At 37.5% G+C, this 21,575-nt stretch overlaps 4 protein-coding genes across 5 annotated transcripts in view; 2 read left to right on the top strand and 2 right to left on the bottom strand.

The window, feature by feature from the left end:
- The first annotated feature begins 542 nt into the window (after positions 1-542).
- Positions 543-18,317, top strand: dnajc17 (DnaJ (Hsp40) homolog, subfamily C, member 17). Of its 2 annotated transcripts, XM_077730909.1 has the most exons (12): positions 543-733; positions 2,347-2,416; positions 3,468-3,526; positions 3,601-3,688; positions 3,837-3,913; positions 4,275-4,392; positions 4,914-4,954; positions 5,853-5,930; positions 6,979-7,059; positions 7,431-7,538; positions 17,712-17,850; positions 17,948-18,317. In XM_077730909.1, exons 1-11 carry the CDS (start codon positions 653-655, stop codon positions 17,835-17,837), a joined length of 927 nt encoding a protein of 308 aa, XP_077587035.1. In that variant the 5' UTR covers positions 543-652; the 3' UTR covers positions 17,838-17,850; positions 17,948-18,317. The 2 variants fall into 2 exon arrangements, with proteins under 2 accessions (XP_077587035.1, XP_077587036.1); XM_077730910.1 differs by lacking the exon at positions 17,948-18,317 and having other exon boundaries at positions 17,712-17,902.
- On the bottom strand, positions 10,155-12,573 carry LOC144206134 (cdc42 effector protein 2). The gene is made up of 2 exons (XM_077730912.1): positions 11,996-12,573; positions 10,155-11,149 (listed from the first exon to the last, which is right to left on the bottom strand). Exon 2 carries the CDS (start codon positions 11,025-11,027, stop codon positions 10,431-10,433), a length of 597 nt encoding a protein of 198 aa, XP_077587038.1. The 5' UTR covers positions 11,028-11,149; positions 11,996-12,573; the 3' UTR covers positions 10,155-10,430.
- The window catches only part of bmf1 (BCL2 modifying factor 1), a 56,829-nt gene continuing 53,237 nt past the window's right edge, over positions 17,984-21,575 (top strand). The window contains exon 1 of the mRNA XM_077730913.1: positions 17,984-17,998. The gene's annotated coding sequence lies outside the window, so the exon portion shown is untranslated. The remainder of the gene's footprint in view (positions 17,999-21,575) is intronic.
- On the bottom strand, positions 18,659-21,358 carry gchfr (GTP cyclohydrolase I feedback regulator). The gene is made up of 3 exons (XM_077730914.1): positions 21,217-21,358; positions 20,116-20,210; positions 18,659-19,046 (listed from the first exon to the last, which is right to left on the bottom strand). The coding sequence occupies exons 1-3, from the start codon at positions 21,250-21,252 to the stop codon at positions 18,908-18,910; spliced, it is 270 nt and encodes an 89-aa protein (XP_077587040.1). The 5' UTR covers positions 21,253-21,358; the 3' UTR covers positions 18,659-18,907.

The raw sequence follows: 21,575 nt of genomic DNA, 5'->3' as shown, positions 1-21,575 counted from the left end.
GCTATTCTTTTTATTTCAGTTTTCTTGTGATTCTTGGTCAATGAGAAAAAGGAATCCTAATTCTAGCCACATATGATAAAACAGGTACTCTCTTTAAATGTAGCAATTGGCTTCTTAAATCACTGAAATTATCCATTCATTGTTCTTCTTGGTGCTCATTTACACTCTTGTCACTTTAGATTTTGTCCACTAGAGGGCAATCAGGTAACGATTCCAATAATGCAGAAGATTATGTAATGTATCTTCTGCGCCGTTTTGACACAATCGATTGGAATGTTTATATCATTGTTAATATACTGCAGTGAAAATATACATGTTGCTCACTTTATAAAAATATCCAAGTGTCTCTTACACCGAATCAAGTGCTTTCCCCATAACACATCCTTATCAAACTTAATATTACTAGGTAAAAAAAAAAACGTTACGTCCTGGGTTTATGTGGGCAAAAAGCAAATAAACACACCAATAGACAGAAAGTAGTCTGTAGTTTAATAGTACGCAAGAAAAAAACTCATTCCCCAAAGTGCTTTGCGGATCAGTGACGCCACTAAGAAGCGCCAACCACAGCAAAATTATTCCAATTTGTCGTCGTTTTTGCAACGTTTGATGATTTGTTTTTTATTGCATTATTAGGTAAACTAATATCTGCAAAATGTCTGGGAAGGCGAAGGATATCTTGCAGCTGGATCTCTATGGGTTGCTTGAAATTACAAACACTGCTACAGCCAAGGAGGTATGTACTGAAAGCTAACAAACCGACAAACACGTGAGCCATCAAATATCATTGTTTGTTTGCTAATCAGAGTGGAGAATTAGGTGCGAAGAATGAAAAACTACACTCCTTATTGCATCTTACATGACTAAAATCAAGGATCTCCAAATCTATGCCTGATTCCTCAAAATCAAACAGGAGTACACTTAGTGTAGAAACTTGAACAAAGAATTACTATTACACTATTGTATCGCAGGATTATGCAAACTCCACTCAGGCAGACAGGATCAGACTAAATAGACACGAACCTAAATAAATGAAATGAGTTATTCAGAAAGAACAAAGATTTTTAAGACAGTTTGAAACGGTATGGCATGTCGTTGTTGTTCTTCTAAATGGCCACTAGATGGTAGTGAGGCACAAGTTTTAGTCGTTTGCTAAGAATGTCGGGAATGAATGGGAGATTTTAATAATCATATTTTACAAGCTACATGAATGGGCTTATAACTGTACATCAAACCCTAACCCTAACCAATGCATCCGTGACAATATTTTCTAAATAAAATAACGGATAAGGAAATGCATTTATTTTTTGGGGTATATTTGGTAACTTCTAAAGCTTTTGTACCCTGAGAACTTGGTACCTAGAGACATTTGTAAGTAGAGGTATGACTGTGTATTGTGCATAATTTGCCTGGTGCGACATATAGCCCGAAAAACATAGTAAATAAATGGACTGAAGTCATGTCTCGTCTTGGTGGTGATTATACGTTGACTCACACTTCCTCCTTGTCCTCCACATTTTAATGTTACATGAAAGCCCTGCTGTTTCCTTCCTACAGGAACTAAGTGAATCATCTTTTTAGAACGCCAGTCATCCTGAATGTGTGTTTGATGGTGTTTGCAAACCAGCCTTGAGTCGTCCAAATCGTCACATCCACTTTGTGTGTTTCAATTGAAATGCTGATGTTTCTGCCTTTATTCAAAAACACTGAACAGTTAGTCCTAAAGTACAGTTACAGTAAGAAAGAGAACTTATGGGGAGGTAGGCTTAGAACAACAATAAGCATTTGTATTCCCCAGCTTTGCGTGTCAATTCGGCACTATTCAAAGTGTTTGCCAAGCATCAAGACGAAAGGCTCCCTATTGATGATTGGTCTCTCCATAAACTAGTTATTTGTTTGGACTGTATGTAAAAAAAATTGAATGAAAAGACAGAATTAGTAGCTCATGAAGTCAAAATGATAAAAAATAAGCTCTATCTAATGTTAAAGCTGAGAAGTGCAATGTAAGTTGTATTTAAGCTTCTTGTGCGGGCCAGTTTTCAATTATATTTTCATTATTTGCTGTGGGCCAATGAAAACTGGGCACTGGGCTAGAATTTGTGGGTAGTTGACCTTAGTATGCTCTTCAGCGGTTTCGGTCTATTAATTTGTCAGGAGGAAATAAAACAGCTCAGGAGTTAAATACATCCAAAAAATACAGTCCTTGATTTTAATTTGAAACAAGACAGCATCCTGAAAGATTGTATTGAGTTTTTGCCAAAAACATATTCCAAATTATTCTTTGTAACCTATTCCACTGTGAAGAATATTCAAAATAAAGAACTTGAAGACCTTCTTCTCTTCTTTCAGATCAAAAAAGCATATCGAAAGAAAGCACTAAAATGCCATCCAGACAAGAACCCCGACAACCCAAAAGCAGGTAAGTCAATATTTTTGTGCTCCCCAACTAGACTAATTAAACTATTCCATTATCAAAATAGGATATTGAAAAATATGCTTGAAAAAATATCCAAAAAGGTTCAAATAAAACCCCCTAGTTTATTCTCTTAAATCATCTGGCAGTCCATTACAAACCAGCAAAGGCATAATCACACAAGGAAATCTCTTTATACCTTTATTTTGTCAAAAAAAGACACCTTGGAAAAAAGTGACTAACCAATGTTTCAAATAGGGTTTATGTAGTTTTTGGATGGCTCAGACGATTCCCTGCTTATGTCATGCAAGAGAAAAAAAATAAGAGCAATTGCTGGGGTTGGGGCTCGAGAGGCATAATGTAAAAGCGGGGGGTCGGTTTCCCAGAAATGGAAAAGAAGCGGTTTGGAGGGCCTCAAAAAACATCAACCCACACATGAATAGACTTTGCCCCAATCGCACGAGACCGGAGCTATACGCCACCTCTCTTGGGGAAGGTTGCATGCATTAGTGAGGTGAGTTAAAGGGGGATTATTTTTCAGTTGGAGGTCATCCATGTAGCCCCCCATCACTCCTTCAACCCCAATGTGAAAGTTTGAGATGCCATATAGGCATGAAAAGTTGGATTTTATTGCAGCCTGGAGCTATTTTTGTTTAGGTAACATGACCTTTTCTGGACATATATTGTCCCCGGAGACTTCTGTTAATTTATATGTACCAATTCCCATTGGGATTACCATACTGTGTTGTTAGACATCCCATAAGAGAAGAATTAAGTCTGGGTAGTGTTGTGGACTAGTGTTGCATGATAGGGAGCACTTGTGGTCTATTTTTGTGTGTGTGGTTGTAATGATTGCGGCATTGGCCCTTTTTAGGCGCGCTAATGGAAATCATGGGGCTCGTCCGTAGATATTCTGACGTGCATAGAAAATTAGACACGTCTATAAGGCTTATGTATAAGAATTACAAATTGAGATGTTTTGTTTTATTGAAAAAACAGATCTTGTGGGCTTGTGTTTCAGTTTGTAGTTTTATAACTGTTCTTTGTATTGTTTTAGCGGAGCTTTTCCATCAGTTGTCTCAAGCTTTGGAGGTGCTGACTGATGCTGCTGCCAAGGTGAGCTCCACTGAGTGATATGTATCCTCACAGATTATTATTTATCTGGCATTTACTATTGTGGTATTTTTCAGGCTGCTTATGATCAAGTTTGTGCTGCCAAAAAACGAGCAGAAGAACGAAACAACAAACTTGATGCGAAGAGGAAGAAGATTAAGCTTGGTAGGTTCCCGGTATGAATTGCAATTTCCAAATAGCCCATGCTTTATTTCATCACTTATTTTTTTCTTTTGTGGTATCAATGTTATTTAGACAGAACCACACAATGTCTCAAATAGGAGTCATTTATCGCAATTTCTATGATTTGCAGACCTTGAGGAAAGGGAACGAAGAGCAGAAGCTCAGACGCAAGATGAAGTGCAGATAACAAGAACACTTGAGGAAGAAGTAAGACAACAACTAGTTACCAGGCCTGATGTATTGGGGGTTTCCAAACTATGGCTCTGGGCTCTTAACTCATTCACTTTCATTGACAGTATTACACATCAAATCTAGTATTTCAACTTGGAAAGCTAGTATTGAGACATCATGTCCAAAACATTATTTTTTTTCCTTTTGGGAGTGCATATATTCTCTTTCCATCATGAAAAACTTAAATCTTCTGGAATTGGATATTGTTTTTTTAAATCTTTAACCAAATATGATACTGACAATGATTTATTGTCGCTAAATAAAAATCCAAGATTTTTTTTCCCCCCATAGCCCTCTGAATTGTTACATCTCTGTATTAAATATCCTTTTCCATCAGATTATTCGTTTGAGGGAGGAGGGATCTAGACAACTTGAGGAAGAACAGAAGCTCATCAGAGAACAGATTCAAAGAGAGAGAGAAGAACAGCAGAACATTGGAGACTACAGTCACCCAAGTAACTTCCATTTTCAATTTACATCCAAATCCCTTTTTGCTTGTTTTTGTGTTAAGACGTCCAGATCAAGGGTATCAAACTCATTTTTGTTGTGGCCCGCGTCATAATCTCGGTTTTATATCTGCCAACTAAACTGCTACAATTCATTATTGAATTGAATTATTGTACAGGATTCTCTTAGTATTAGTCACACAAAAACAATAACTACACATGTTTGTATGTAATCTTTTTTTGTTGTTGCCTGTAATAACATCTTAAATTAGACAACTCTTATTTCTGAGCAGCTTGTTGGATGAAAAAAATAAAATCTAATACATTTTGTGGTTAGGCACTTATGTGTAGTCATCACATCTTTAACTTGCACGCAGTTAGGCCCCCCAAAGTCTGATCACAAGTGTGTGGCATTTACCATGTGACATCCAAAATGGCTAACCATTTGCCTAAGGGTTTCCTCCATAAAATATTTTCGTTCTTAATCTTTAAACTTCTTGAATGTAATTCTCTGTGCTTTTCTTTTCCAGGTTCAAATTGTTCCAGGAGCAAAGTCACCCCTAAATTGAAGGTACGGTATATTTTTACGCAAAATTTTAAAAACTGAAGCAAAGGTGCGCATTATACACAAATCTCGAGGAAAATTGAGATTTATGTTTATACTAGTAGCTTTTTTTATCAGGTTTTCCAAACCATATGTTATGAATTATTGGCCTGGAATATTAATAGACACAGGGGATGTAAAATGATGTTTTTAAGAGATTAAATCTGGTTTTCAAATTTGATAGCCGTCCAGTGCAGAAGGGAATTGTTGTACATTTTTCTGCTGCGTTAAAGCAACAAACGTAAGACGTGAAGAATTAGTGATTATATTTCACTTTGTCTTTGAAAGTCAATGTTTTATTTATGGTCAAGTTCAAAATTCCTTTCACCAAATTGGCGTCTTTTGACAGCACTTTGAAATATCATTTCTTTTCTTATTCCCTTTTGGTAAGATGTTTTGCAATTCAGTATGATTTTTTACATTTTTTTAGACGTCAGATCAAGCGAATACTTAACATTTCATTTTCACCATTATTGTGGGTAAAAGACACTGCGTAAACATTCGTGTTCCCAGAAATTCAGCCTCTTTTTGGACAAGCGAGCAGAGAACTGGACCCAAATCAAGACTCTGTGCTTGCCATTAATAATACAGATTTATTTTGGTGATATTTGCTGGGCCGTAGTAATGCTGTGATTGTGCAAGATCGCATGGGGAATTTATGAATATTTATGAATATGAATATTTGTAAGTTTTTTTTGGTGGAAGCTACTCATTTACAAAGCCAGTCATTTGTAAAATGTCATGTTAGAGGGTTGGAATTTATGATGGATAAAGATGTCTTACCGAACATGACTTGAGGTATAATATTGTGGACATAAATGATCATTAATCAACAACTTTTTTCCTGTTTTTTCTCTCTTTTCAGTTAAAATGGAAGTGTAAAAAGGATGATGTGACAAATGGTGGCTACTCTCAAGAGTTCATTCTCAAACTTTTACAAAAGGTATTGACACATATAACAAGTTGCAGGTAAAGAAAGTGGTTGAAAAAAAGGATCACACAATTTTGCTCATTTTAATGCATAAAAAGTGTGTTCTGTGCAAGATTTTTAAATGACATTAACCATAGATTACAAACTTAAAAAAATACTCAACACTACTCATTAAAACTATTGTAGGAAACAAACAAATTCTGATATGCACACTTTTGAGTACTGCATGACTTTAGCATTGTCGGTCGTTTTTTTTCACTCATTTCTTTTAAACAAGGCCCATTAACTTTTGTTGTAGTGAAAAGTGCTGAGGGCAAGGCTGCAGTGTCCCTTTTTAAAGCATGCACGCCATGGTTCGTGCCCCTCTTACCAGGTGATTAACCACTGCTGAGGAAATGTGCTCTTCTCATGCAACGCATGCTCCACTTTACACGAGCCATTGCTGGGCAAAGACAAGCCTGAGGATAGGGCAACTGATGATGAACTTAGGTGGGATGGTTGTGTCAAGGTTAAGACCGTGGAAAATCAGGTTGTTGCCTTTTGTGGAAAAAATAGCAGAGAGAAGAACGAACAACAACTTTTGTTTGAAATGGCAAGCTGTAATGAGTGACAGTTAATGTTATGAGTGAGAGAAATAGCCACTGCTGTGTGGGAAAACAAGTCTGGAATGTTCTTCTGGCGTGAAGGTTATTAGGACTTTATTGTTTCTTTTTCACTTGTGGATGGGGTGTGATGTTCGGATTTTTTTACTTTACCGCACGGGAATTTATGAATATTATTTGAGAGCCTTTTTTGAGTCGCTTATGAAATGGGTCTGCGTTTTCTTTAGTAAGAATTAATGCGCCATGACCAAGTTTCAATCTGATAGAATTAGTCAAATTGAATAATAATAATACAATTAATATTGTTCAAGCACAGCTTCACTATAAGTATGACGTTTTATATACTAATTGTCTTCACAGTTTAGTTCCATGTAACATCTTGTTATGTTTGTATGTATTTCTGTTTTCAAAAATGAACTACTGATGATCTATTTTCACATTTTCTTTTTCACGTCTAGTATGGAGATGTTTCTAATGTGATCGTCTCAACAAAGAAGCAAGGAAGTGCAGTTGTTGAATTTGCAACTGTAAAAGCAGCTGTAAGTTTCATCTGACACGTTTTACATGTACATTGTAGTATCACAAATCTTACCTTTTCCCTCCCATTAAATCCCAGCTCATTGAAATGAAGGTACTCTCTCTCCATATATATATTTTTAACCAAAACACTCAAATACTTTACAGTAGTCCTATCCAAACTACACCTACCACCTGCACCTCGCTACATATACTACACATTATGAAAATATTCACTATGTAAAATATATATAATTATTTTGGCATTTCAAATGTCCACTATGAGTTGTTGATAATGATGTAGCAACATCTTTAAATGCTCTTTCAGGGTTTATTTTTTATGTTAAATTCTAATATATGGCACCGACACAACTAATTAATGGTGTATATTTAGGAACTGGCAGTAAAGAATGAAAGTGGCCGGAGTGAAAATCCATTGAAGATCCTTTGGTTAGAAGGCCAGCCTGAAGTTGATCCTGCATCTCAATTCATGCCTGCACAGGTACCAAATTTCATTAACCTACACCTATTGACATTTTACTCACTTTTCCTGGTGTACACAAGCTTCAATATATAATTTTGTTATAGACCTTATAGCAATCTATTTATTTCAATCTCACCATTTACAATCACCACAATATTAATAACACGATACTATAAATATTATAAGATGATGGGAAAGCTTGATCTCATTATACTGTGACCTCCCAAATTTCTGATGCCTATTGCCAATCATGTTTTAAATCGTTTATCTTTTTAATCACATTATTTCAGAGATTTTTCCACTGGAATACACTCAAATAAATACTCAAAAACTTCAATTACCCAACTATCGAGCTCTCCGAGTTAATAAAATCACTTTTACTCAATCAAGCCTTCTTCCGATGGGAGAATGACCAAGGTTGCACACTGGGAATTGTCACACTAATCTTTTGAAAATGTTATTACAGTAACCTAGTTAGCTTAACTGATACCCCGAGCTGATTACTTCATAGATGTAACTCTGGACCCGAGACTCAAAACAATGCAGTTGTTAGGGGGATTTTCAAATTAGCTTTCTCTGGAAAGTATTCTCTCCACAAGGAGGCCCCACATGACATAATGTTGATCTACATCTGGTTTAAGGTCACTTGCCAAAACCCTTAGAGGACCCATCTCACTTGATATTATCTGAAATCAAACAATTAGATCCCCCCTCCTGTTATTTATCCCACTATCACCTCTTCTCATCAGCCAGCTGCAAATGCACAAAAAGAAGCTCTTGTAAGGACAGACTTTTTATTCCAAATGTTATTATATACTGTTTTGTTGCCTGAAACCTTGAATTTAGGGGTGTCTAAATTTATGATATCTGAGTACTGCAATGGCCAACCTGAAAATCAGGTTTTAAAAAAACTGTCAATCCAATCCAACCCTAATTTGGCCAAACTAATTTTACTTGGTTGGCAGAAATAGAACAATCAAAATATCCTGACAAGACTTGACAGACAGCATAAATTATATCAATTTTACAAGATGACGGTATGTGTGTGAGACAATATATTTCAGTAGTAGCATCAGATTGTCCTAGAAGACGTAAGTACATTAGAAGGACACGTTTCTCATTTGCTGACACGATATTATCAATATTTAGTTAGTGCTTGACAAAATTCATGATTCACAAGAGCTACACTTGAAGAGATGACAGTACTTTTGGTATTCTGTGTGACAGCAAGTTTGGATTTTTTTAGACAGAGGAAAGCAATACCAGATGTGATTGAGATTTGTGCTTTGCAGGCGATATCACAGGATTTTAAATATCTCCCTCAAATCAAATGTTTGAGCTGCAGTTTGTAGGATTATTCACATTTTACCACAACAAATATGATCTTATATAAAATACAGGGACTTATTATAGTTGCTTTGTCCATTTAAGCAATACTTTATGGAGTCAAGGTTTTTTTTTACCATGAGAATCTTCTTTTTGATTAAAGCCCTCATTTATTAAACATCATTACATAGTAATTTCCTTTGTTTGGTCTTCCAGCAGTACCTTATTCAATCCCAATGTAATTTTCTACTCCAATTTTTAGGATTATTACCCGCTTTGTGTAGTTGCAATGAGGCTTCTTCAGGTTACATCAATTTTATATAGTTTTTCTTACTTAAATCTCTTACCAGTTTCTTCTCTTTGAAGATATATTGTCTGTTCCTCAAAGGAAACTGTCTTGAGTAAAGCCATGAGTAATAAGAGTCACAAAACCACCAGTCTTGGAATGTTAAGTATACATATTTTTACTTCTCCAAAATATAAATGTTTTGTTTTTTATGCTGGTATTTCACAATTTGTCAGGAACAATGACAACTAAGTTTAAAATAGGAGTGATTCAAACAAATATAGCACATAGATTCCCACAGAATTGTTATTTCCGTTGGGTACACACAGAATTCCTAGTGGATTTCCTAGCAGCGGGAGGCTTGTGGTTGGTACATGACCCATGTTGCACTTGGGTCCAATGTGGTTTTCACCCAACAACTGGTTTTGCTGTCTTTTTGACTGACTGCAGATGAATCTTGTCTTCTTCATTCCATACACGCCAGTTCAGTTTCTTGTGGGAAAGTCTGTGTGATATACAACATTTATTTTTCATGTCCGAGGTTTGTTTGGTCAGAAACTTGTGTTTAAAACCTCATAAAAAAGACGCTCACAAATGTAAGAGATGCAAATACTCTACGTGAAATATCAGTTCAGCATTTAAGGATTTCTTTCTTGTGTTTTATTCAATGGAGTGGCTGAGATTGTCTTTTAAGGTCTTGGACTTGTAGCCTGGATTGGGATACAGTGAAACCTGTTACCATTGGCAACGCCAACTCTTTGGTTTCAATACATTGCTTTTAAAGAGAAAGAGGGGTACCTTGACCTTTCATTGGGGCCATCTGAAATGCGTGCATAGGAGAAATTACTCTTTGCACACAAGAGATTGGCAAGTCTGCCAAGACATCACAGCTCCAAGACCTTGAGCTCCAGATTTTTCCTTTTTTTGCCTTAATACCACACTACTTAACTGCCTTTATGTGTTGAACATAGTAACATAGTGGTTTGGGATAGAACAGCTATAAGAAAAGAGTTGGAAAAGGGTACAACTTAAAATTTAACTTCAATTTTAGTTCCATAAAAGGGGATTTTTCACATGATACTTCAGGTTTTATATATATATATTTTTTAAAATAAATTACTCGACATGATTCCTAACTACAATGGAGAACAAAGGCTGGCAATTTCTTTAAACTCTTGTCTAAATCTTGGTTCTTAACTTGCATTTTCCTAGAAAAGGCAGGCTCTTATTTTACGACAATTAAAGGGGGGGATGATGCATGCTTCTTTTGTCCTTGCGGCTATTGGAAGATAGTTCCTTCAATGTTGAAGTCTGTCCATCACTTGCAGTACATCGTCTAAAATGGAAGGACCCAGGTCGAGGCTAAAAGAAAAGCCATTGTCTTCTTCGTTTTGTTGTATTTCAATTTTGTCTCCAATGCTGTCTGCACTTTGGTCATCCCATCCGGCGGTGGAGAAGTGATTGGTTGCAATGTTGTTTCCTCTTTTATGCTCGTCCACTAATTCCGTCTCGCATTCCTCGCTGTCCAGCAGCGGCATAGAGCTGCATTTCTTTCTTTTCTGGCTGCCATTGTCCTGGTGTTCCGCAGGCCAGTCTGGGCTTTCGGAACCTTCTGCCTCCACATTTAGACGAGGGGGCTTTGGTGGTGGAGCGCAGGCTAAAAAGAGATTTTGCTCACTTTGAGAGCTCTGTAGAAGTAAGTTGTGGCCCATTTTTAGGAAAGAAAGGTCTCCGAAACTGTCCATTTGGCCGTTATTTCCGATATGGGAAACGTGGCGGAAATCAGCCAGCGGTAGACTGATCATGTTGACAGAGAGAACCTCTCGGCGTTTTGAGTGTCTGCTTGACCAACGGCCAGAGGTTGGCTTTCTGTGCAAGGATGTTCTCAGTGGCATCTTGGCAACTAAAGTTCTATGTCCCGTATTGAGGTGATTTCCAAAGTTAGCCAATCCTTTTTGGATGTTGTCCTTTTTGCTTAACAATCAAGCTTGGAATTTGCCTGACGTGTCATTCCCATCTGCAAAAAAAAAAAAAAAACAATCACTGTTAATATACTGTAAATTGCTAAGTGTACCAATAATTCTTTCTTCTGACATAATAGCCCCAATCTACATTTTTAGAAGTTTACATAGGGAACTTTTCCTTAATTTTTGGCAATATCGCTGTCAATTAGGCTGAATTTTAATTTAATTCTAACCCTAACCATATACAATTTTAGTATCCTACATATTTGTAGAAATCATAAGGGTAGAGGCAGTTTATTTCTGTAATAATAACTGTAATAATATTATCTACATGAATCATTCAGACTGAGACTATGTAAAAAAAAAAACGTGTGCCAGTTACAACCAAAATGTAACGTGTAATAAAAATCAAGAATTAAAAGAACAAGAGAAGGCTGTCACGTTTCGTGACTTCTAATTATTGTTTTAAGTCAAACCAAAGTGAGTTGGCCAATGCGAGCATGTAGATTAGATAATTGTGTCAGGGTCTGTGATTTTATGTTCTGCCAAATAGCTCTGCCCACATTAGAGCTGTGTTCGTGACTTGAAACACTCATTTTGGAAATTTGTAAGCCACTACAACTAACAGGTTTTGTTGGCCCGTAAAGGTTTTATCGGTACTTTAGTAGCAGCAGGAGATTGGAGCACACTGACAGAGCATTCCTATCCCAACATGTCAGTTTGGCCAAGGAGGAGACCCAGACTAGTATTTGACCAGGAAAAGGATGACATTGCCAGGTTTAAATGAACAAAACACTTTTATAATTAGGAATCTAGCCTTTGAAAGCACGAACTAACATAAAAGAATCAATTATTTGACGCTTCTCTGAAAAAAGAAAAAAAAATAGATTTTCCCTTACCTTTGTTCGAGAGCAAATCTTTTTAAGGTGGACATTCCAAGGTTGCACACACGAATCTGTCATGAAACTTGGCTGTGCTTCGTACCTGAACGCTGACAAACATGACATGATGGGGCTTGTTTAACTGTTGCAGTGAAGACTTCATTATGCAGCCTTGGGACTTCAACCGAGAGAGATAAAACGCGGTCTTCTTCAGAGACATTGTTTAGCTATCCGTCTTCCTTTTTCGCCATCAGTCCTTTCCAGGTCTTGTCTGTGTCAACTCCTGTGTTCTCTGTGGCTCTCTCCAAGTGTGTATCTGTTAAGCTTTTTTGCACAAGCCATAAACCAGGTGAGGTCAGAGTCCAAACCTGTAAAAGGTTGACGTTAGAAGCATGAGTTGAAAAAGGTATTTCTTGCGTCACATTCCACTACATCCCACAGTTGAGTGCCATCAGATGATATCACCTAAACTTTTCAAAGCGAGATGGTTGTTTAGTCACCAACGTCAACGTCAATCCTGACGCTCAGTTGCACCCCGTATGGGTGGGAGCGGGTTAAATCAACTGATTACTTGACAAATACGCCAGTAGACTGTCGTGCACAACCACTGCTCACTTTGTAATTGCATTTTTGAGTGAATGGGTGATGGCGGTTGAATTTCAATCGCGCAACAAGTTGTGTTTTAGCCTGCGTGTGCCTTTGTAACATGCAGGAAGTCACGGTCAGTGAACAAATAGGCTGGCTTCACAGAAGAGGAGGTTAACATATCCCTAATCTCCATGTCATTGTCCATCTCCTTTGCTGATTTCATGATTTCCTGGCTGCGGTTGGCTTGTCTAAAGCCCCCTTAGTTCATAGCACTCTACAGGCCCTTCTGCCTGACTGGAAGCCAACAGCTTCTCTGGGTAATCAAAGCACAATATCGCGCACAGACATGTGCGTGCAGGCGGTAGTGGTTACACAAGGGCGATAAGCGCAAGAGATAGAAACAGTTCTAGTCGTCACATTTCATGACTATGGAATGTAATCGTAATACAGGAAGGAATGACAAACTGTAGGATAAAAGACGACAGGGCCTTTACGTTTTTATTGGCAGCTACTGTAACTCTTTGTTTTAACAGATGTTTTTTTTTTGCTTCTTTGATTCAGTTCACTGACTGAGGTTACTACCATATTAGCATCATATTTGCAAAATGTAAGTTAATCCAGATACAGCGCTTTATTGTTGTTCTCTAATGTTAAACATGCAGGTGCAACGGAAATGGATAATGTGATGTTTCCTATTGATCTAATAAACAATAGGCCTCAAGGCCTTTGTTTTCTTGCTATGGATTTTGATGCCAGAATGGCAGATGTAATTACTCATGCAGATCAAATTAGCATAATATTTACTCAACAATGAAATTGAGTATTAGTAAGTGTTTGCGTCTTGTAAACATCTGTAACTACAGAAACAGAATCTTATTTTTAGAATAGATATTAATTGTTGTTTAAGACATTTGAATGCTCAGTTTTTTTGTCTGGGGTATCATTCACCCATTCACAAATGATAAATTCATGCTTCATGTACCAATACCAATTTTTCAAAGTCTACACTTTTAGTTTTTGTTTTTAAATGTGGATGGCCAAGATCAGAAAGGAAAGTTCAACAAAATGCTGCACGATTGAGTCTCACCAATTCTTCCCTATTTGAACATGGCACCAAAGAGTAAATAGTTAGTGTATTTATTTTGAACTTGCATTTCATCTTTTCTAACCACTTCTTCTTTAGAGGGGAAATCTACTAAAACCAAAGCCCTTTTCCCAAAAGCCCAAGCCTCAAAAGGCAAAACCTTACTGCTATTACTATATACTTTTGGATATTAAAGAAGCCAAACCCCCAAAACGTTCTTTTTTGGGGGGATCACTGAGCCCATCCATCATACAGACAAATGCCAGGGCACTTGGAGTTCAGACCTCTGTTGTCATTTCTCTTTTCACTGTTTATTTCTTTTGCTTTAACAGTTTCCAAACAGCTCAATCCAAAGGCCTCCATTCCATCCAGTTCTGTGACCACATGCAACTCTGTGCTATGTGCATTCACATGTGCACATATATGCACCCCCCTCCTCTTATTTTTTACATTGTTGCAAAATCTGGAGTCTGCACGCAATAGTGATTAAATGTACTCGCTTGTTCTCCACTTGCAGTAATGTCTTTGGGGAAACTATTGTCCAATAAGATAATGTATATCTAGGGTTGCCAACATTTGTCGGCTAGTTATGTCGATGATGGAAGTAGTCTTCTTATCCACTGGCTTGAATACACGCTAGTAGTTTTTGGAGTTTGGGTAGAAGCAGAATAGATGTCCAAACTATGGTCGGTGGGCCCTGTAGCAAATGATGAAAATATTAATATTGCCTACAAAAGAATCTTAAGTACAGCATACACTTTTTTTGCATTTCATCTTTAACACTAGAGGGCATGAGATACATAAATAGTGTCTTTTCAGGATTTTCATTCATTGTAGAAGATGTAACAAAAAGGGCAAACATTCATGTTGAGAAATATTTCTTGTCTACGTGTTTTTTTATAGTTTTTTTATATAGGCGATGTAACAAAAAAAATGTAATTTTCCAGGCATTTAAAACTGAATAACATGGGAACCCATCATCTGACTGTCAAATTTCAAGTATTTTGGCAGACTGTCATTACTACATTGATAATGTAATGTAATGCAGTCAAATACGATAGAATATTTTAAATATCTGTGTAAACTGTCGTCATACTCAACGGTCTGCAGGATGTATTCACTAAGATCACATCTGCAGAATATCGCTGGCTTTTGCCGCCTTATCAAAGGCAGCCTTGTTCTGGAAATCAATTTGGGAACCATATGCTTTCAAGTCATGCATGTACACAGTTAAATACAGGAAGTTGGTTTGGCCCTTAAGCTCTGTGTAGTGTTTGTACTTCACTAAGAAAAACATTGTAATTGACCAGACCTTTGGGATTTTATGTCTGTCGACTTTCATGAGTGATGAGTAATTATTCACCACTTCCTTTGTCTTTATCAGTTCACCTTTTTTTATCAAATGTAGTTCCCATGTTCGCCTGTTTGATTCATTTACTTGCTCTCAAACATGCATCTAAATTTTAATGAGTAATCCTTAATCAAATACAAGCTAACCACCTCTCTGATTTTAAGATTAGGACACTATGACCTTGTAAATATCTAATCTGAAATACTTGACTGCAAAGTCATTCTCTTGAAACTTTCAAGATTGTTCTTAGTGGGACAGACATCACTTCCAGATAATTTTAATATGTAGTAAAAGTTGTTAGATTGCATTTTCAACATACAAGATTAAACCATCCATACATAAATTTACATATCTCAAGCTGTCGTCATGACTATGCTGATTAAGATGTTCATATTTTTATAACCACAAATTCAGAAATACACTAAATTACTTTTTATTCCTTCATTAAATAATTTAAATTCACCTTTTGAGTTGAATTGCTGAAATGCAACTACATTTCAGCACATTTTTATTTTCTGAGTTATGCATTTAGTACAAACGACCCTCATTTGAAAGACTCAATCTACTGCAGTCAATTAATACAATGTTAATTGGATTCACCAGAAAAGGGGTCACTAAAAACAGTCACTAGTCATTACAAGACTTTCCATTTAATTTGTCAACCTGCGCGACAGACACAAAGTAGTCCCCCTACAGTACAAGCTGCCCACCTGCTGTGTTTGCAAAAGAGTGTCAGACCGCAAATGTCTGTGTGTACACTCTACCGACTCTCAACACTGGCGATATTCATGATTTCATTACCAGGCTGATGCGTGCTGTTTTGAGTGAGGCCCGGCCCGGCCGGCCATGCGCTGATGTCACCGGGCTAATCCTCAGCTTGTTTTAATGTGCCCTTGTGTTTTACTGCCATCCTGCCTTTGCGGTGGCCTCGCTCCTGCATCCCTTGACTTTGCACAGGCCCCCTTGTTTGTCTTTTGCGGTCTCCGACTTAGTACCCTAGGCCCCGGCCGGCATTGTACCAACGCATACGTGGACCTATACGTGCACAGAACGGGTTGCTTTAATGGGGTGATGCACTGGCTAAACATGTATGTGGTTAATTAACACCATAGGCTAGGAAACGTCATTCATCCTTACCAGAAATGGCTCACCGTGGTCGGAAAACACCTGACTCCTGATTATGAAAGTCTTACCTATGCTTGCCGTTAGAGGGCAGGTTGGAGTTCACCTGATTTGCCAAAGGGCAACATGCATTTCGAAACAGATAACTTGTTTCATTTGAGGATGCGAAGGTTATTTAGTCTATTGCGTGATATTTCATGTTTCCGTGTCAGACCAGGGCTTGAGCTCACATTGCTGGAATGATAATAGCAGCTTTCCTCAATCCAGGGGCCGCATAGTAAGAGGGGGGTTAAAGGGGGAACTTCCCCTTACCGACCTACTCCTCTTCCTCAACACTTAGCCTCATTCTCTCAGCACATGGATGCCGGAGTTCCCATGATACTTTCCAGATGCCGTGGTCCAGCGAACGCATTGACAAACTCTTACCTCTCCCCCAGACCTTCACGCACAGACCCACTTGATCTCTCTTGCAGTACAATGTCTCGTTAAAGAGACACTTCTTTGGCCCGCCAGACACTTTGGCTACGAATCATATGAAACGGCGGCTTTCTGCGAGGACGCTTGGCCTCCAAAACTTAAAAATAAATTCTCAATTATGCTCACTTTCACAATCCTTGCATGTTCGCTGTTATATGTTGTGCCCATCTTTGCGGGGATCTGCTGTGAATGATGAACAATCCTGCCTTTGTCTGGCACTGACCTTCTTCTCAATGGAAGGAGAATTTCTTGGTGCCTTTGTCTTAGCAATCGGGGATGAGTTTTTTTTTTTTTTAGGCCAGGCCGAACGTATAATGACCCGCGGCAACGGAATTACCCTGTCACACGTTGTCTCCAGGCTCTTTTGTGTGTTCCCCCTTTCCTTCCTGCTGTCACGGCGATGGTTAGGGAGATGAGAGAATGCAGAGTGGTTGTGAAAACAAACATACGGAGACAGTCTCGCATCATCACGCGTTGCCCCGTGATGTTGTTGCCACGAAACTGAGAAACAGACATCGTGGCTCCCAGTTGCAACAATATCTCATCAGATCATAGGCAGGTGTCAAAATGGTGTTTGTGGCAGGCCAAATTGGAGTTATGGTTTCCATCACCATTCTGTTTACCAACTAGGAGATTGCATTGAATAATTGAGTATCCAATTGACAACTATCTCAATATTCGAAGATAAAACTGGTCTTAGCAAGCATATTTTTTCTCTATGAAAGAGGATAGAGAGCTAATGTGTATTGTTAGATTTTTTGATTTCCCATTAAGAAAAGACCGTAAATATTTAGTTATTTATCTTTATCTAGTGTTTTTACTTTTGTGTTTTATGTACAGGTTTGGTTGGATCTCATTGGAGTTTGCATGTTTTCTTGGAGTTGACATCTTTCATGAAGTAGTTCAGAAATTTGATCTAAATTTTAATTTAGCAAGAAACATGAAATCACTTCATTGACACAATATGAAACGGATTGGATTTGGCTTGCAGTCCTTGAGTTTGACACCTGTGCCTTTATATGCTGTTTTTAGAATCCAAAGTCAATAGAAAATTAGGCATTTGTTAAAATGACATTGTTTGACAAATTTATATTATATTTTTTATATTGTAGGGTTCCTTGTCCAATGAACGTGACTACGAGAGTGTAGTGATGATGAAAATGAGGCAAGCTGCCGAGCGACAGCGGCTCATTCAGCAAATGCAAGAGGAGGATGAGGAGGAAGGCGCTAAATCCTAGCACCCTTTTTAAGGTTTCATGCATTGTTTCAAGTCAAATCATGTAAATAAAATGTTGATGACCACAGGAAGTCTATGGTCTCATTTGGCATGCTGTGTTTCCTCCTCTAGTGAAGTGAAGGAGCTCTTTAGGATTCACAGTAAAGCATCTCATCTCAAAAGGTATGGATTGTGATCAATAATGTCTTAAACTATCTGTTCCTAATGTTCTATCTTCTCATGTGAAAAATGTTAGCCAAACATGAACAATAATATACTATTCTTGTGCAAAATTTTCAAGGTTATGATTAAGGAACCATTACTTGCATGACCGTAAAATCTAGTTACAATTTAATGATTGATGAAACCCTAATGTAATCAAATTTAGTATGATTTGGCAAACTGAGGTAAGTCCTCGACATAGCCAGAATCCTCCCACAGTGTCATTCCCATGTACTTCTCCAGTAACTCAGTGAAAGCAGCTGAGACGTGTAGCCATCTAAAGCAACAGTCTGTGACTATGAAGTCATTTCTCCCCCCACGTACAAACTCCCAAGATAACTTGGGAACATTATAGGTAGGACTTTAAAGAAGACTTGTCAAAATTTATATATTGGCTCATAAATCTATTTTCTATCTAGTTTTCGTTGTTTCCAAGAAAAAGTTAATAAATATTCATATTATAATACAAATGTAATATAACAACCCCAAATATTATTTGTATATTTTTATAGAAAGGGAAAGCATTGAATATATCCCTTTCTTATTTTATAATCATTTTCTATTCAAGGAAAAACAATAAATTACATTAAAAATAAAAGCAACAAATACACACTCAACACACACATTTAAGTATATTTAATCAACCACATTTAACATTTCTCATGGAAAAACAGACAACATTCCTCTCACTTCAAACTCCTCCAATTCATACTCAAAGACCCCCCCAAAAATTCAACACCTGACTCCCAAAATGCACCACTGTAAATTACCACCAATACTAATCTCATTTGGCAACATTGAATCTCTCTCACACAGCAACAGTAAAAAATCAAGCTCTTCATATGCTCCCCACATCCACCTATCTTCTCATCACTCCACTTCTTTAATCTCTTTATGAAGGCACCACACAAGTGTCTGTCCCACCCCTGTCATGCTCATCAGGCGGTAGCCAATCTTCTCCAGCTTGTCCAACACCAGGCGAGGCGGTTCTTCCACACGATACTCTGCACTAAATAAGATCGAACACAGTTAATTTGGCGCACTCTTCACAGATGTGGCTTCTCCCTAAACTTTGAGTTTGCAGGGTCAAATCTTGTTAATTGTTGCACAGTTTGTTGACTTCCCTCCACACCTTCCACATCCATTTCCCAGCAGCGTTTGGATCTTATTGCCAATGACAACACCTCCTCAGTCTGTTTCCCATCTTACTGACCAGCCCTTTTTGCAAAACGTGCGAAGGAGCACTCTTTTCTTTTCTTACCGCACAGGAGGTCGGATACTTCCACGTGACTATTTTCTGATGACAGCATAGACATGTTTATTGCCACGTTGAAGTTAACACCATTTCGTACATATGGAAATTTGCTAAATGCAGAGAGCACCTGCAGGCAGCGTTGGAACCAAATGAATGCACTTTGTCTCCAAGCTGCGTGATGCATCTCCAAAGATATATTTACAACAGATGTTTTGTCAGTTATCCTCCTTTAGTTTCCTACTATTACCTGAATGATGTTCTAGTGGTAGTTTTCCCTCCTCTGATTGAAATAATCTTTTTTTTTTTGGGTGCGTAATAGTGGAATTGCCAAGTTTGTTCCCATTGAAGAATGACTTTAGTCCAAGGGTGTCAGACTCGGGTTGGTTTGCTTTAACGGCAACTTGATTTTATTTGGGCCAGACCATTTTAGATATAATATTTAGATTTTTTTTTATAAATGGATTAAAAGAACTGGATTAAAAGCCCTAAATATTCAGCTTTTTATAGATCTAAAGCATTGTTTATTTGAGCTTTTTTAAAATCTATTTTTTGATATTACAAAATGATTTTTGAACTAAAAACAATCAAAAATTGATTAAAAAATACAATTATTGATTTAAAAGGGGGATAATCAGGAAATTTAATATATATCTATACTCTTCATTTTAATTTGATCCTAAAACTAATTAACTAAAATAGCGTGAACATGCCATTTTGTGTAATTTCAATGCAAATTGGCCTGGAAACCAATCCAAGGTTATTCAACTAATATTAATGTAAGCCCACCTGCAATAAATGGCAAAGCATTCATTTCTGTACTCACAAATTATTTCCGAGCACAGTTGTTTTTCTTGCTCCCAAGTAATTCATGACAGCTGGGTCAGAATACTCATCTCCCACATTGGTTGGGCCGCTTTCCTGAAAGACACATCAATGAAGTATACCATTACGTGATTCGTGCTTGCTGCCCTGCCAGGTAGTTGTTCAACTAGCCTTGAATGGTTCAGTATCAGGTGCGCATACTAATCCCCATACATAGTAAATCAACCAACTATAAATAGATTATCTAATCCCCACAATCAGGCAACTTTATTATGCACGTGAGTTGTACAAGCCACAAAAGAAATATGCACCATATTTAGTTGGTGTTTTACCAATATGACTTTTAAACAGGGAATCACTCTGGCATAAATTATAAACTTGGGCAAATGGCTCTGTTATTATTTGACAAGCTAATTTTCACGGTTAAAGACATTCTGTATACATTCTATGTCGAAACAGATTTACTGAAACGGCAGCTCACAACGTCCTGTTGAAACAATAGTAGTATTTTTCTCTTCTGTCATGTGAATAATCCTCATAATCCATTTTTTTGCAACAAGGACAAACCTACGTTATTGCCGTACTTTTAATATTGGAACCAGAAAAAAAACTTGCTTTTTATTTCTACATTATTACTACATCTGTATTTATAAATATGGGCAAGGGTTGTCATCTTAACCGATAAAAGGTTCCCAAAAAGGGCTATAAAAATAATTCTTTGCAAAACAGTACACCAATACCTTATAAAAATACTCATTTGTTAATGTTAATGTTAACTTCTTAATCTAGTTCTTTACATTTGTCCGAGAAATTGAACTTTACTGCACCCTAACAGATCCCCATCTAATAATCAATCATATAGGACTTGATAAAATCACTACCAATGTCATCACATAAACAATATATATATATATTTTTCTCCAATATGCATGTAAGAATCTTTTGAATACATGAACAAACAATGTTCTATGTGCCCCACTTTTTCTTCTCCCATTCATTTATAGTATCCAAAAGAAAAGGGCAAATAAAAGCTGTCTTCCAGCTCCTCCCTTTACTGAATAAGCACAACACGAGACAAGACAGCCATTCACTGTTTACGCACCAGTCTGATCTGCGTGCTGATCAGTATGTAAGGCATTTCTCCGCTGGGCTTGGGTACCCTTATTCCCTCGAGCAAACACCGGGGAGCTTTCCCAGACGCGACACTTTCTTCCCCCTCTTGCAAGTGGCGCTTCTGTTGACAGCTATTTGCAGAATGCGGAAACGCCCACCGCCGTCGACCAATCGTAGCCTCCCTCTTGCCATCCGCGTCATTAAACAAGAATGCCACATGGGATTGAAACCATCTTAACCAGGGGGGGTCCAGATTTTTACCCTCCAAGGGCCACTTCAGAAAAATCAATGCCAGGGCCCACTTTAAATCATTTGTTAAAAAATCAGATGGAAAAAAGCTTTTTAAAA

This window comes from Stigmatopora nigra, chromosome 13 (assembly GCF_051989575.1).
Source record: "Stigmatopora nigra isolate UIUO_SnigA chromosome 13, RoL_Snig_1.1, whole genome shotgun sequence".
NCBI lineage: Eukaryota > Metazoa > Chordata > Actinopteri > Syngnathiformes > Syngnathidae > Stigmatopora > Stigmatopora nigra.
This window is presented reverse-complemented; position numbering and strand designations above follow the sequence as displayed.

Excerpts from the sequence above, each read along its gene's own strand:
- dnajc17 (XM_077730909.1), top strand. The coding sequence starts at position 653 with ATGTCTGGGAAGGCGAAGGATATCTTGCAGCTGGATCTCTATGGGTTG. Across the intron at positions 3,527-3,600 it reads TGACTGATGCTGCTGCCAAG|GCTGCTTATGATCAAGTTTG; the intron begins GTGAGCTCCACT and ends GGTATTTTTCAG. Across the intron at positions 3,914-4,274 it reads CAAGAACACTTGAGGAAGAA|ATTATTCGTTTGAGGGAGGA; the intron begins GTAAGACAACAA and ends CTTTTCCATCAG.
- LOC144206134 (XM_077730912.1), bottom strand. The coding sequence starts at position 11,027 with ATGCCACTGAGAACATCCTTGCACAGAAAGCCAACCTCTGGCCGTTGG.
- gchfr (XM_077730914.1), bottom strand. The coding sequence starts at position 21,252 with ATGCCTTACATACTGATCAGCACGCAGATCAGACTG. Across the intron at positions 20,211-21,216 it reads TCAGCACGCAGATCAGACTG|GAAAGCGGCCCAACCAATGT; the intron begins GTGCGTAAACAG and ends TGTGTCTTTCAG. Across the intron at positions 19,047-20,115 it reads ACTGTGCTCGGAAATAATTT|TGCAGAGTATCGTGTGGAAG; the intron begins GTGAGTACAGAA and ends GATCTTATTTAG.